This window comes from Neltuma alba, unplaced genomic scaffold, assembly GCF_004799145.2.
Source record: "Neltuma alba isolate B1F8T4 unplaced genomic scaffold, ASM479914v2 tig00001196_pilon, whole genome shotgun sequence".
Lineage (NCBI taxonomy): Eukaryota > Viridiplantae > Streptophyta > Magnoliopsida > Fabales > Fabaceae > Neltuma > Neltuma alba.
The window spans coordinates 154,433-170,784 of NW_021632373.1; the positions used below are offsets into that span (position 1 = coordinate 154,433).

The 16,352-nt window shown below is 36.4% G+C and overlaps 1 protein-coding gene across 2 annotated transcripts; it reads left to right on the forward strand.

Moving 5' to 3' along the window:
- The first annotated feature begins 2,942 nt into the window (after nucleotides 1-2,942).
- On the forward strand, nucleotides 2,943-15,672 carry LOC114752813 (leucine carboxyl methyltransferase 1 homolog). Of its 2 annotated transcripts, XM_028941521.1 has the most exons (14): nucleotides 2,943-2,961; nucleotides 3,045-3,125; nucleotides 4,070-4,158; nucleotides 4,250-4,392; nucleotides 5,299-5,346; nucleotides 5,629-5,710; nucleotides 6,297-6,399; nucleotides 6,996-7,116; nucleotides 7,216-7,263; nucleotides 7,532-7,615; nucleotides 8,399-8,463; nucleotides 14,051-14,102; nucleotides 14,837-14,875; nucleotides 15,452-15,672. In XM_028941521.1, the coding sequence occupies exons 2-14, from the start codon at nucleotides 3,058-3,060 to the stop codon at nucleotides 15,503-15,505; spliced, it is 996 nt and encodes a 331-aa protein (XP_028797354.1). In that variant the 5' UTR covers nucleotides 2,943-2,961; nucleotides 3,045-3,057; the 3' UTR covers nucleotides 15,506-15,672. The 2 variants fall into 2 exon arrangements, with proteins under 2 accessions (XP_028797354.1, XP_028797360.1); XM_028941527.1 differs by lacking the exons at nucleotides 2,943-2,961; nucleotides 3,045-3,125 and adding an exon at nucleotides 3,341-3,641.
- Nucleotides 15,673-16,352: the final 680 nt, after the last annotated feature.

Genomic DNA, 16,352 nt, shown 5'->3' on the forward strand with positions numbered 1-16,352 from the left:
GAGTTAGACCGGGTTAAACCGGTAATAATTAAAATAATTAAAAATATTTATATTTTAGTTATAAAAAATAATATATTTTGAATGACTACTCATATTACAAAATAATTTTTTACTCCCTCCGTTCCTTATTATAAGAGACATTTGATGTTTATGGCATGTTCCTATATATAAAAGACACTTGAAAGTTGTTTCTACTTTTTTGTGTTGATTTCTTATTTTGCCCATATTTATTGTCTCCAACTCACTCTCTCTCTCCCTCCCACTTCTCTTTCTTTCAATAATTTTAATTGTTTTCTCTCATGCTCTCTCTTCTTATTAATGAGGGCATTTTTGAAAAAAAATTATATTTTTTACACATTGATTGTTCTTAACTAATTTTAACTGCTTTTTTTATTAACGTAATTCGATTATTCGTCTCTTATAATAAAGAACGGAGGGAATAAGATATTACAAAATATTTATATCTATAATTTTTTTATTATTTCTTTTTTTTCTTTTCCCTCTTTTTCCGACCCAATGCAATCTTCTTCTCTTTTTTATTATTTTAATTTATACTTTTATCTCTTCCTTTTCTCTCCCTCACGTGAACACTTGATTTTTTCTTTTCGATAACACATCACAAGGTCACTTTTTTATGCCTCTCTCCTCCTTAACGGCAGATTCCAATTTGCATCTTGAAAGTTGAAACACTTATACTTCTCTTTCTCATTTGATTTCGCTCCTCCGGTTGTCCCTCTTCGTTTCTTTCTTCCTCAAACAGAGATGGTAAACAGTAATCATTTTTCCCCTCTGCACATCCATTCTACTTTATCTTCCTCCTTGCCTTCCACTCTTCATTCCACTCTTCCACGAGCACGAGTTCGAAGCAGCACACAAGAGACTTTCAAATGGGTCTTTCTTTCTGTGATTTTTTTTTTCTGCTTTTACCATTTCTCTCAACAGTATCCATGTCTACTCCGGTCAACAGTGAGACAGTAAGAGTAAAAAAGAAGTAAGGGGGAAAAAAGAAAACCAGCGACCCACCAACCCAACGATTTTTTCGGTTTTCACCAGTTTTTTTCGGTCCATTCCCGTTCATTCCAGTTTCATTTGAAGCCGGTTTTTTCTTCAAACCAAACCGGACTGGAGACTGGTTCACCGGTTTTCCGGTTGAACCGGCCGGTCCGGTCCCCCTTTTATTGATATTAACAAACAAATTTTAGATAAGAAACTTATACTCCTTTGATCCTTAATATAAGACTCATTTAATTAATTGGATTAAATTAAGGAAGTTAGTTAAGTTAGTTAATTATAAGAAAAGTGACACATTTTTCCTAAAACACCATAATCATCTTTCTTAATACCCCCTCTCTTTTCTACTTGATTATGGTTGAGGGAGTATCTATAGGGATAATTTAGAGAAAATTGATAAATATAAAAAATGGGTCTTATATTTAGGATCAAAACCAACTCAAAAATTGGGTCTTATATTAAGAACCGAAGGAGTAATTAATTTAATTATTTATACATAAACCGTGCATCAAATCTTGAGACTTGGGTGATCCGTAACACCAGTCAACCGGTCATCGAACCACCATTACATCCGGTGCTGCTGATAAATGATTTTATTAAAAAATATTTTTATTTTGATGATTATTTTTCCAAAAAAATACAACTTTAATGTTTTGCAATTTAAATATCATTAAAATTTAGCATACAATATTTATAAGTTAATTTGAGTACTTTTTGTCTTTATTAAATTATAAATTTTGAAATTTAACTTGTAAATTAAAAAAAAAGAATTGTAAATAAGTGCTCCATCCTGTCTATATTACAAAAGGTCTTTTACAAAGTGCTTTTATCCATTTTCTAAGACATTTTGATAGTTTTAATGAGCATTAAATTTTTTTTCATATCTGTCTATATTTTGTGAGCACAATAAGAGAGTAGAAATTAATATGATGTTATAATTCAGTATAGTTAATAACAATAATATTGAAAATCATTTGAATATTTTTAGCTATTTTTATTGGTACATGTAAATTAATTAAGAGTATCTTATACTCCCTCCGGTCTTTATTATAAATTTTAAATAAGTAATTTACGGATAACAAATAATTAATTAAAAATAATAAATAAGTTACAAATAGACTTTTATTTCTGAATATGTCCTTATAATAAATTAAAAAAAATGTGTGAGGAAATGTGATAAGAGAGAAATAATTAAGGACAACATTAAAAAATGCATCAAATGTTAAGACAAATCCAAAATGGAGCTTGTAAAATGAACAACACCCCTTCCTAAATTTAGAACTTATAAATAGTAGAGTACTCCTCCGGTCTTTAATATAAGATCTAATTGTTGAGTTGATTTTAATCCTAAATACTAGTATAAAACCTATTTATTATATTTATTAATTTTTTTAAATCACTCCTATAGATACTCCATCAACCATAATCAAGTAGAAGAGTGAGGAAGGATATTAAGAAAGATGATTATGATATTTTAGAAAAACATGTCATATTTCTTACAATTAACTAACTTATATAACTTTCTTAATTTAATCAAATTAGTTAAATAGGTCTTATATTAAGAACTTAAGGAGTATTATAGACCAAGTAGTTTTACACTTTGTCTTAAGAGTGTTTAGATGAAAATTAAATTATAATTTTAAAAGTGATTTTATAATAGAGAAAGTAAGTATTTGACAAAAATTTTATCTCTATCTACATGAAAGTATTTTTTTTTAGAAATAATTTTGGAAGTAACCAAACACCCATACGACCATATGCTAAAGATGAATTCTTGAATTAGGGTTGTGATATTTTAATGGTTTTTTTTTTTTTTTGGATTTTCACTTTTATTTACTACTGATTTGTAATTTTCACTTAAAAAAAAAAGTCGACATCAGCATGCCGATCCATCAGTTCCAGACGCAACGTGAGCGACGACGAGAATCAACTTGTTCAGCTCGTAACCTAGTAATCTTTTTTCTTGGGTGCTTCATTCTCACCGGGGTTATAGCCTCAAAGTTTCATTGATTTCAATCTCTTCTCTTCCACAGAGCCAACGAATCCATGGCGGATTCACATAGCAATAGAGCCGCTGTTCAAGCTACCAACGATGATGCTTCCGCCAGTAAATTGTGCGCACACCCTCGATTCCTTTTTGCTTCGTTCATTCTATTCCTCAGTTGCTGCCCAGTTTTATTCAAACCGTGCAAAAATTGAATTTTTTTTTCAGGATCATGCAATTGTCTGTTTTATATAATATTGGTTTCTTTTAATGTTTTGGCTTATGAGGCAGTTTTTATTTCACTTTCTATTTTATGGTTTTGGTTTGTGTCAATTTACATTGTGGGTTGTAACCAAAGTAAAGGACAATCGAATGTGGCTATTTGATGTAATGTTTGTTTCTCTTAGCATATTGGCTTGGGAAGCTTTTTGTTTGTTTTCTCTTTTTCCTATTCTGTTAGCGTGGTTCTTGTGAAGAACGTGCATTTGGATTTTTCTGACAACAATATGGCGTTGAATTTACTGCTCTGAGATCAATTTTTGCTTGCTGCGCTAAGAAGTTTGATCCTTGTTCTTCTCACCACCTCCCTTGGGTGATCTGTCTTGTTTCTTCTTGTTGGAGTTTGCAGTTTCTTGTCTTTTTCCATGTAAGGCACACGTCTTTGTAATATTTTCCGTGTGAGGACTATTGACATTTTTGTTTGACCTATGACAGATGAAATGACTGGCTAGTGATTATAACCCAGAATGGGGGAATATGAACAATGCTACTTGATTTTCGTGATGCAACTGTGATTTGATATGCACTATTTGAATTTGAGATTTGGGGATTTGTTGTTTGGGTAATTGGAAATCTTGTTTCTCTGGTTGGAGTGTTCTATTTCTTGTACTGGAATATAATTCCTTAAGTCCTAAGTTTTGCATGTCTGTTCTCTTTAAATTTAGATTGTTTGAGTTGTCTATATTCCATTAGCGTGGTTGCCCATTAACATGTTATTTTTATTTTTTCTCCTGCGTACAAATGCACTATTTATTCATATGTGGTGAATAATGATGACTCAAAAACTGTCTGAAGGTCCTGTGTGAAGAAGGGATACATGAAAGACGACTACATTCATTTATTTGTCAGAAGACCAGTGAGGAGATCTCCAATTATTAATCGTGGTAAGATTTAAATTGAACAACTTGAATTGTTGAAATTGTATACTTTAACTGTGTTTCAATGGCTCATAGTTATTATTATCTGAGTATGAAGGTTACTTTGCTCGTTGGGCTGCTTTTCGGAAACTTCTCTATCAGTTTCTTGATGCTGAGAACGAGACAGATAAAGACAATCCAGTAAAGAAGCAGATATTATCACTTGGAGCAGGCTTTGACACAACATATTTTCAGTTGCAGGTGCCTGCTTCATCCCGTGAGTTGTCATAAGTATTGTCATGACATATTCCACATAAATTTTTCTCTTCTGGCATGCGATTCTAAGCTATTGTCCCTTAGATTTTACAACTTCTAACTTTAAGAGACAACTGAAGACAGCATGTACTAGGGACCATTTGTTTAAGCTTGAAAAAAAAAAAGAGAGGTGATTTTCTAATTGTCTAAAAAACTCATTTGTTATCTCCATTTTTCTTTTTTGAAAAGCAGGAGTTATTTTGCATTAGGTTACAATCATGAAAAGCACAACATCCTAAAATTTCTTTAGAGTTCTCTTTTCTGAAAAATTGTAATTTTTTGATAAAATGAGCCGAGACAAATGGGCTTTTGCCCTCATGCTAGATAGAACATTGGAAGGAGAAATTCAGTTCCATACTGCATATTTGTAAATAAGCAAAAAGGTGGAATGAACTTATGTTGCATTCATGCTTTTGCTATATGTGTACTGTGATGTAGAGACGTACTGGGAAAAATCCATTAATTTTTGAAACCTTAAAACAGAGGCAGTCTAAAAGCTGGTCTAAACCTCCCATGTTATAATTTTTCTATTATATGCTGTCAACTTGGGTTCTAAACAAAGATGTAAACAAATTATCTGATATGCAACACAAAGATGTAAAAGTATATCTGATATGCAGCTTGTTTGGGGTCATAGATCATTAGGCACTAACATCATTCTCTTGTTTGGAATGATGTACAGAAGTCTGAACTAGCTGAGAATATGTTTAGTATTGTTACCATCAATTTCAATGTTTGTTGTATCCCTTTTGCTTAGTTTGCTTATCTGTAATAAATGCTCTTGTGTGCTGGTGGGGAGGGGGGGGGAGCTCGTGTAGTTGTAATTGAAATGGTTCTACCTTCTCTTGGCAGGATGAGGGGAAGGCACCGCATCTATATGTGGAAGTTGATTTTAAGGAGGTGAGCACTTGAATCTACTTTTCCTTGGAAGGTTTTTGTTGGCCTGGGCAGTCTCTTTTCTTATTCTCTTAGTGTCCCTTGCTAGATTGATAGTAGTTGCTTTGTCAAGATAATTTATATCTGATTTTTTGCCCTTAGAATAATAAGAGGGATTTGTTATGATTGAATATCTAAGTAATTGCTAATGGAGGAGAAAAGTCTTACTTTTAGTTTGTGGATCTTATGTTCTGAATGACCATCATCAGTAGACAAGGTAAAAATAGTGTTGTGTATTTGAATCAGGTAACTTGTAAGAAGGCTGCTCTTATTCAGACTTGCGGTCAATTAAAGGACAAAGTTGGAGCAACAACAGTTATATCCGCGGGTAAGCAATGCTGGATATATTACTGTATAAGCATTGTGCATTAAGCAATGGCTTGTGTTCTAACATTAGAGGGGTCCTATTCCAGTGCTATAATGCATGGCGCTGGAGCATAACCAGTCTGGTTTCTTTATTGGAAAGGGATTCCGTTTCTATGGCACCCAAAATAGATCTAGAATATCCTTTTTTTTACTGCTTTTTTTATTCGGGGCATGAGGGTCATTTTTTATTGACCTAAGTGACTTTTTTCAGTTTACTCCTATTATTCAATTATTCTGGCCTAATGGGGCTGGGTTTAGGGTGTGAAATATGTAAATAATTAAGGAAAGGCCTGGTTGTAGTTTCTTGGTGTTTGGGTATTGTCTTTTCAATCAAAGCATGACTAACGGATAATTTATGGGCAAGCACATGATTAGGTTTAAAGAAAGAATTCCTCTGTATCATGTTTTCCTATTAGAGTGCCTAATTGCAATTTGCAAACACCAGAGATCTTTGCCCAAGTTTCTGTCTGATAGTTAATCATTGGGAACTTGGTATTTGATTTAAGTTTTGATCTGAACACGTGCTAGTGACCTTTCATTCTTTGCAGAGAAAGGAGAAGTGTTGAGTGATCACTACAAACTTCTCCCTGTTGACTTGCGTGACATAGAAAAATTGAATGATATTATAACTCTAGCTGATATGGATCCAAGGTATTTATTCGGAGTCCTCTCTGTCTCATGCTGCTCTGAATTTTCATTTCAATTTGTATATAACTTGAGCTTGACTTAAAGGCTCCAGCACCTTCTGGGAAGATTTATTAGAATGAAGCTTATAGAATCTAGAAGTACTTTCAGTTATACAGTTTGCAATTCGGAATATGCAGAAAGATAGAAAGAAGCCCTAGGTTCATATAAACAACCCAAAACTCTCAGTTTCCAAGTACTTTCAGTCGTTTAATTTGCTGAAGGGATTAATAAGCTTCAGGGTTTTGTAGTAGTTTTATTTATTTATTAATTGATTAATCAAAGCAGAGTTTGTCTTCTCAGCTATATTTTATATCAACTAGAACACTGCCACCATGCAAACACACAGAGGTCGGTATAAATCAGATTGCAAAGCAAGGGGAAAAAGGCACAGCCCCTAGGCAACTAAGTTGCTTATTAGGAAAATTTCTTCTGTGTTTACACCCACGGATGTGTGTGTGTCTGTGTCGATGTGTTTATGTGACTCTGGTATATTCTAAAGAACCTTGTCTATTTGATGACTAGGGAATGAGTACATTGCTTAGTTCTGACATTATCGTCAGTCTGCCAACTTTTATAATTGCAGAATGTGTTCTGATATACTTAGATCCAGATTCAACTCGTTCAATTGTTGGTTGGGCTTCCCAAACATTTAAGACTGGAGTATTTTTCCTTTATGAGCAGGTTACAGTCTTCTCAGCAATATCTTTTTTTGCCTGTACTTTTGCTGGTGGGTTTAATGGAAGGTGATCTCCTTTACATTAAATTGTTCGTTGTTTACAGATCCACCCTGATGATGCTTTTGGGCAGCAAATGATTAGAAATTTGGAGGTCTGGAATCAAATTTTTTTTTCCTGCATTTGATTTTCTTTTTTGAATTATTTGAGATTACAATTAAAATGTTAACTTCCAAAGAGGAAGTTCTTCTCACTGTCAGGAGTGGATATGTATCCTTCATATTTTGTATCTTTTCATCTAATTTGATTCATTAAATTACTTGACTACCAATGAATCTAGTTATGATAAATTGAAGTATAGATGAAGTCAACTATATATAATTGAAACCATGGCATGATTTGTCTTTTCTATCTTGTTTCAGAGTCGAGGATGTGCACTCTTGGGTATATATGCTACCCCAAACTTGCTTGCAAAGGAAAAATTGTTTCTGGACCAAGGATGGCAGGTATCACATTAACCTTCGGTGAAATGAAGTCCTTGCACTCCTAACTTCAGTTGGAATCATACACTGTGTATTTGATGTAATTCTAACAGGAGAGAGAAAGGGAAGAAAGTTAGAGGAGAGAGACAGACAGATACCCGGGGGGGGAACAGGGGCATCACATTTCCATTAACCAAAAGCCTGATTACAATTAACCCCTAAGCCGTCTACTTACGGCCATTAGCTACAGATGGTCATCTCTCCATTAACCAAATAGCGATTAACTGCCCTAACTAATTCCTCTTTTTATACAATTACATAACATTTTTATATGGGCATCCATGTTTGTCTGTTCTCTTTGCTTTTCTCACACGAAGAGAATATATGATGCCCATCCTCTCATGCCTTTCTTTCTAGAGAGAATTGCAATAAAGTCCCAAAAAAGAAACATAATTACTAAAAGGTTCTAATGACAACTGAGCAGTCTATAGTGACAAGTTATAAAGTAAGAAATGTCAACTTCTAACTTGTCATGGGGATTTTTTGATGGTTATTTTCTTTCCTTGAGGTCTCATTGCAATTCTCCTTTCTTCCTACCTGTAACAATTCTCTCTCTCTCTCTCTGTTTTTTTTTTTTTTTTGGTTTCTGCTAAGAAATATCCTTTTTGCCCCTAATATAGCATCCCTTACACGTGGTCTATGTGATTATTCCATTTATATTCCCTTGTTTGCATTAATTTTCCGTTTTTAAATAGTGAATTCAGTTTTTCTACATGAATTGATATTGTCTTTCTGTGCATGTTTCAGAGAGCTGTTGCATGGGATATGCTTAGAGTATATAGTGACTTTATTGATGCTCATGAAAGGCGCAGGTATTTTGCTCAATAAACAGTGGTTGTTTTGCATTACAACTTGCAAATTCTTCCTTCTAGCTACTTTGGTGCTGTGTTGCTAGATGTGTAGTAATTGATACATCGGACATATTCTCTAAAAATGAAATTATATTAGTTGCTTGCGACAGTGTGAACCTTGGGGATTGTTCTTTGATGCAAATAAGAAAGTTTCTTTTTCATGCTTTATTGTGATGAAGCAATGAAGATATTGTTTTTCTTATTCAAATTGCTAGAAGTGGTTAGGGAAGCTGCCCTTCTTTGCTCGGTTAATGCAAGCTGTTGGTTAGCGTATTGGGCCTCAATCCTAAGCCCAAGAAGCTTTAATCTAGACCTAGTTTACTTAAATGATTCTGTTTTATTTGTAACCCAGATTATAAGGGATTAGGAAATCGTAGCATTTATGATTTGGGATTAGGATATCATAGCATTTATGATTTTTTTGAATTTCCTGATTTTGTGGATCCTCCACCTTGTTTACCTTTATATTTGGGCTTACCCTAATGCCAATAACATGAGATTCTGAATTACCACATGGTATCAGAGCTATGGCTCAAAATACACTTCAGTTTGGCACATATGGTGCCCACCATGGTGGCAGTGAAACCACTGATCTAGAATCGCATGAAACAGAACAACTTGATGCATCTTTGAGCAGAACCAATGGCAACTCAAACCTTGGAGCTCCTGTCGATGCTACTCCTACTTCAATTGTAGGGCATAAACTAAATGGAGATAACTACTTACAGTGGTCTCAAAGCGTATTAATGTTCATTAGAGGAAAAAGGAAGGAAAAGTATCTGACTGGAGCTGCTGTTCAACCTGCTGCAAATGACCCCAAGTTTGAAACTTGGTACGCAGAAAACTCCATGGTAATGGCCTGGCTCATCAATTCAATGAATCTGGATATTAGCGAAGAATATTTGCTGGCAACTACAGCAAAGGAGATATGGGACTCAGCCAGGGAGACCTATTCTTCAATAGAAAACACTGCAGCCTTATTCCAATTGAAAGGCATGATCAAAGACTTGAAGCAGGGTGATCAAAAGGTGGTGGTATACTACTCAACATTACAGAAAATCTGGCAGCAAATCGATCTGTATGACACTCAGGAGTGGTCATGTGCAGCTGATCGAATGCTGTACAAAAAGTTGCTGGACAGAGAGCGCACATACGAGTTCCTACTTGGTCTGCATCCAAAATTCGAGGACGTCCGTGGGAGAGTCATGGGAACTCGCCCTCTACCATCACTACGTGAAGCCCTAAACATGGTGAAATTCGAGGAAAGTAGAAAATCCCTAACCCAAGGAGTTTTTTCTAACCCTGAATCTTCTGCTTTGGTTGCAAAGAACTCGAATACAGGAGGTCGTGGTAAGCGGTCAAGCAAAGGATGGTGTGATCACTGTAACAGGAGTGGTCATACACGAGAAATATGCTGGAAATTGCATGGGAAGCCTCCAAATGGTAGGGGAAACTCACGACCAGATGCAAAGGGCTATGCTACAAACCCAGATGATCGTAATGATAAAGAATCAAGTTTCCTGAGTGCTGCAGAGGTTGATCACTTAAGGAAGGTGCTTGAAAAATGCAGCCAAGGTAGCATTTTGCCTGAACGCACAGTAACTATGGGTAATTTGGCCCAAGCAGGTAAATATGTCCAAGCAATGAAGGTTACAGCATCAAAACCTAACTCCTGGATTGTGGATTCAGGAGCTACAGACCACATGACAGACAATTTATCCCTATTCAGTGAAATTAAACCCTGTACTGGAATAAACATTAAAATTGCAGATGGGAATCATACCAAGGCTCTTGGAATTGGAACAGTACATGTTACCCCTGAAATAACTCTCTATGATGTTCTTTATGCACCTGGCCTTAAATGCAATCTATTATCTGTGACAAAGGTTACTAAGACTAGAATCTGCACTGTTAACATGTCTGCCACTGATTGTACTTTTCAGGAACTGGGATCAAGGAGGATGATTGGCAATGCTTTGGAGAGTGAAGGGTTATATTATCTTGATGGACAACCAGAGTGCAAGAGGAGGATCATGCTTTCTGCAAGTAGTTCTATTTCTAATAAAGATTTGATGTTACTGCATTGTAGATTAGGACATCCAAGTCTTGATTATATGTTGAAGTTGTTTCCAAATATTCTGAATAAAAAGGATGTACTCCTTCATTGTGACACTTGTCAGATTGCTAAACACACAAGGAACTCCTACTCACCTCAACCATATAAACCCTCACATCCCTTCTCCTTGATACACAGTGATATTTGGGGACCTTCAAAAGTTTTAACACCTTCTAGGGCAAAATGGTTTGTCACATTCATAGATGACCACACACGCACAACCTGGGTGTATCTATTAAAGGAAAAATCTGATCTGTTTACCACCTTTAAACAATTTCACCAAATGGTTAAGACCCAATTCAACACATCTATCAAAATCCTTCGGAGTGACAATGGGAGAGAGTATCTTAGTTCTCAATTCATGCAATACTTAAATGAACAGGGAATTATACATCAAACTAGTTGTGTCTACACACCACAACAGAATGGCACTGCAGAACGCAAAAATCGACAACTACTTGAGATTGCTAGAGCCCTTATGATCACTCACAGTGTCCCACACATTTTTTGGGGAGAAGCTATTCTCACAGCCACCTACCTTGCAAATAGACTGCCTTCTAAGACCCTAAAATTCCACTCTCCAATTCACATCCTATCTCAAACCTATCCAAACACCCACCTGCTATCCACTATCCCTCAAAAAGTTTTTGGTTGCGTGGCCTATGTTCACAACTATCATGGAGGCAAACTTGATCCTCAGTCCTTTAAATGCATTTTCCTTGGTTACTCCTCAACCCAAAAAGGCTATAAATGTTACTCACCCACACTCAAGAAACTGTTTGTCTCTATGGATGTAACCTTCGCTGAAGATACCTCTTACTACCCTAAAAGTCCAATTCAGGGGGAGCATCTAGGGGAACTGGACCTTTTAGGAGCCCAATCTCACAAACCTCTGTCTCAAACACACATACCAACCTTACTTGAACCAGAACCTGTGACACACAATCAACCTGAAGCTGAAACGCACCCTGGGATGCAATCTGAATCTGAAATCAGACCTGAAGTCAGTACAATTGATGCTGAAACAGATAATATAATGACAGAAGCTGTTAATAATGGTGAGGTAAGGGAACCAGAAGCAGATTCACAAGATGCAGAAATACACCAGCAGCAAGGAGAAGATAATATAACCCCTAACAATCAAGAGCAAAACCAAGAGTCTGAATCTGAACCAGTTTCTGATGATCTAAGCTGGCCAATTGCAATCAGGAAAGGAGTACGATCATGTACTCAACATCCCATTCAGAGGTTTGTCTCCTATAGCAACTTGTCATCTACTTATAAAGCTTTTGTGGCTAGTGTAGATAGTGAAAAACTGCCAGCCACCTATAAAGAAGCCATTGTGCAACCTAGATGGGAGGAAGCCATAAATGATGAACTCCAAGCAATAGAGAAAAACAGAACCTGGAAGCTGACCAAGTTACCTGAGGGAAAGTCTGTGGTTAGCTCAAAATGGGTGTTTACTATAAAGTACAATCCAGATGGAAGCATAAACAAATATAAAGCCAGGTTGGTAGCTAGGGGATTCACCCAAACTCAAGGTATAGATTATGAAGAGACATTCTCACCGGTTGCAAAACTAAATACCATCAAGGTACTACTCTCTATTGCAGCAAATCTAGATTGGCCATTACATCAATTAGATGTTAAAAACGCTTTCCTCAATGGTGATCTAAAGGAAGAAGTATATATGACTGTTCCAGAAGGAGTGAGAAAGCCAAATGTGCCTAATGTCGTGTGTAGACTTTATAAGTCATTATATGGCTTAAAACAATCTCCAAGGGCCTGGTTTGACAGGTTCACAAATTGTGTGGTGAAATATGGTTTTACACAATGTCAAACTGATCATACATTATTTGTTAAACATGCTGGTAGGAAAATGACAGTCTTGATTGTGTATGTGGATGATATAATTGTGACAGGCAATGATTATGAAGGAATATCAGACCTAAAGAAGTCTCTAGCACAAGAATTTGAGGTAAAGGATTTGGGAAGTCTAAGATACTTTCTTGGAATGGAAGTGGCTAGATCCAAGAAAGGTATTGCTGTCTCACAACGCAAATATACCTTAGATCTTCTAAGGGAAACAGGTATGCTAGGTGCAAGCCCATCCGGAACACCTATGGATACAGCAACAAACTTAGAATTCAAGAAGGATGGTGTCTCTGTGAACAAAGAAAGGTACCAGCGACTTGTGGGAAAATTAATTTACCTCACCCACACAAGGCCTGACATTGCATATCCAGTTGGGGTTGTAAGTCAGTTTTCAAGCAACCCACAAGAGGAACACATGGAAGCTGTATATGGAATTCTAAGGTACTTGAAGATGAATCCTGGAAAAGGGATATTTTTTGAGAAACATAGTTCAAGAGGATTGGAATTATATACTGATGCAGATTGGGGTCGATCTGTGAATGAACGAAGGTCCACTACAGGGTATTTCACCTTCCTATGGGGTAATTTGGTCACTTGGAAGAGCAAAAAACAACCAGTAGTCTCCCGTAGTAGTGCTGAATCTGAGTACAGGGCCTTGGCACTTGGTATATGTGAAGGAATTTGGCTGATATTGCTCTTAAAGGAGCTTAAATTGAAGTTGCAAACTCCAATTCAAGCATGGTGTGATAGTCAATCAGCAATGGAAATTACAACTAATCCTGTTCAGCATGACAGGACAAAACACATTGAAATCGATAGGCATTTCATCAGGGAAAAAATTCAAGGAGGCATTGTCAACCTCACTTATGTAAAGACAGAGCAACAAGTGGCTGATCTTCTCACCAAACCACTTGACAGAAAGCGATTTGATGAGCTAGTAGACAAGCTGGCGATGCTGGATATCTACTCACCAGCTTGAGGGGGAGTGTTGGTTAGCGTATTGGGCCTCAATCCTAAGCCCAAGAAGCTTTAATCTAGACCTAGTTTACTTAAATGATTCTGTTTTATTTGTAACCCAGATTATAAGGGATTAGGAAATCGTAGCATTTATGATTTGGGATTAGGACATCATAGCATTTATGATTTTTTTGAATTTCCTGATTTTGTGGATCCTCCACCTTGTTTACCTTTATATTTGGGCTTACCCTAATGCCAATAACATGAGATTCTGATTACCACCAAGCGTCTAAAGCGGCTGCTTTTCTTCATGGCTCCATTATAGGAGAATCCTTGCCTTCCTCTTTGTGGAAGTATCTTTCCGTAGTTTATATCCCATCCAGATTTTAGTCTATATTAGGTACATGACCCAGTTAAACTATTATGATGGAACTTTTTCATTTCTGTTTGAATGTAGAAGTTTTCACATCCTCAAATAGTAGGTGCTCTGTCCATGATTCTCCAGTTTTTTTTCCCTTCTTTCCTCTTTCGGGATGGAAGCTTACATCTTTTTGCGAAATGTCAATTCAATTATACTAATTAACAATACTTTATTCATAGGATTGAACGGCTGGAACTATTTGACGAATTTGAAGAGTGGCATATGATGCAGGTAAACCCACTTCATTGCTAATTGTCCCCACAATGCCTGGATTTTGTTTGCTATAATTTGGTGGGCTTTCACTGGCGGTTTGCGCTGGAGAAAATATTCCTGCACACTGAGTGGAACCCTGATCTCCAGATATGCTAGCAACTTCTGTTCAATTTCCAAACAAACAAAGTGGAAAAACTTGGAGCCTGCTTGTTTTTCTGATTTTCTCATTGAATTTGAAAACATCATTAGAAGTCTGTTGTTATGTTTTGTAGAGTTCAAGTAAATTTTTCTAAAATAACTTGAAACAGAAAAACAGTGGAAAGATGTTTATATAGTGTCAACAAAATTGAGTGTTGGCATTTTTGCTAGGGAGCCTCAAATAATTATTGAAGGTAAGTCAAAATCATCTCAGTTACTGATCGTCAAACTCAGAAGTTAATTACCATTCAGTTTCACGGCTATCCATGTCAAATTGATTTTTAAACAGAGATGAACAAATTTTCAACTTTACAAAGCGACTTTACTAGTAACCAAACACACCCTTGGCCTGTTTGGTTTCATTGAGAAGAGAAAACATGTTTTTTTTCCCCCAGTGTTAAAGAAGATATTTCCTGAAAATTGTGTTTGTGACCTAGTAATAGTATGAGTTTTCATCAATCTGCTAGCAATTTGCTTGTCATTAATGATGAGTTATCTATTATTTGTTATACCCCAACCATTCGCATCTCAATTTGTCCACTATTGATTTCCAGGAGCATTACTGTGTGGCTTATGCAATCAATGACGCCATGGTAAGCACTTTTCCGTCCATATTATGTCATAAACATTTTGGGAAAAACCTTTCATTGAGAATAGATAGCATTTCATAAAAATCAGCCCACAACTAATTTAGTGCTGAGAAGATTAGCAATAGAGGTATAAAACATCTTGTACTTACCCCAACCCCAAACTCTCCAACTGCTGTGTTAGTTGATTCCGGGAATAAAGGTGTTTAGACTAGATTATTTTGGATGAAGCATTTCTGGAATCATCTGTCCGATAGAGTTTCTGCCAATAGGCATGAGTTGGCATGTTAACGTGGAACATGGAGAGACTGAATTCGCTTTTCAGAATAACTATGAGAAGACACCTAATCATATCAGGAATCGTGCTTCTAAAGACTGTTTGGTTGGCCAACCCATTTTTTGCGGATTGGCGTACTGAAAATTTTCAGATATTGAATTCTGTATTTTTTGATGCATTTAGAAACCGTGCATGAATCATTGCTGACAGGATGAATCTGTTTTATTTTCCAGATAATGGGGTGGTGTAGAGAGATGTCAGATATATCTAACCCAGCATTTAACTTCATTTCCTTGATGATGCAGGGTCTTTTTGGGGATTTCGGTTTTCCTAATGACAGTAATGTTGTTAATTCCTGATAAAGCACCAAAGCATGCTCCAACGCATAGAATACCTTAATTCTCGGGCCATGTGGTTGTGTTCTGACCTTCAGCATGGTCTGATGACAGTCAAGGTTGTAGGATGGGGTCAGTTAAAAGGATGTCTCTGAGCTACTAGTTATCATCACAACATACAGGCAAAGGATAATTTGATTTGTGGGTTGTATAGAGGATATCTGTGTGTATTGTTTAGTTTTTTGGACATCTACAGAATGGGTGGGAAACTCGAGGCACCAACAAGAGGCAACTCGCAAGAGTGTGCCGAAACGTGGCTTTATGGTGGCGATAACTATAAGTTATGCTCTTTGGCGACACATCTCTAAGTTAATTGTTTTTTTTTCCCAGGAGTTTGTGTGTGTTTATAGTATATACAACCTTTTGTTTACCTTTCTGTTTCCCTATTCTCTGAGTCAGTTCTTTGGAATCCGGGCGATCAATTTGTGCGAACCTTCATTTGTTACATGGAATAAAAACTAAAAGGGATTTTGAAGATTTTTAAAAAAAAATTTTGAGAAAAACCTTGCTTGGTTTACGCTTTTAATTGAGGAACATATATGCACTAAAAACTTCATTTAATGGCACTTCTCTTATAGAGAACGTTGTGGGTTTTGTACCCGTGAGAACTAAAGTGGTGGGCGGGTGTAAGAAGTGTGGGTATTTGGGCCCCTCCCCAGTGGGGAATGGGGCATATATCTTTGTTATTAAATTTCTGACCAAATAATCACGTTGTGGTGGGCGTGATGGTTCGGTACCTCGTCTTTAAACAAGTGGTTGGGAGTTTGATCTCTAATTTTTGTGAATGAAAAGCACCCCGTGGCCAGTCCCT

What these genes read in the sequence shown, in the direction of transcription:
- LOC114752813 (XM_028941521.1), top strand. Translation starts at nt 3,058, where the DNA reads ATGGCGGATTCACATAGCAATAGAGCCGCTGTTCAAGCTACCAACGAT. An exon ending in TGGAAGTTGATTTTAAGGAG is followed by an intron (nt 5,347 to 5,628) that starts GTGAGCACTTGA and finishes TATTTGAATCAG; the next exon opens with GTAACTTGTAAGAAGGCTGC. An exon ending in AAATGATTAGAAATTTGGAG is followed by an intron (nt 7,264 to 7,531) that starts GTCTGGAATCAA and finishes ATCTTGTTTCAG; the next exon opens with AGTCGAGGATGTGCACTCTT.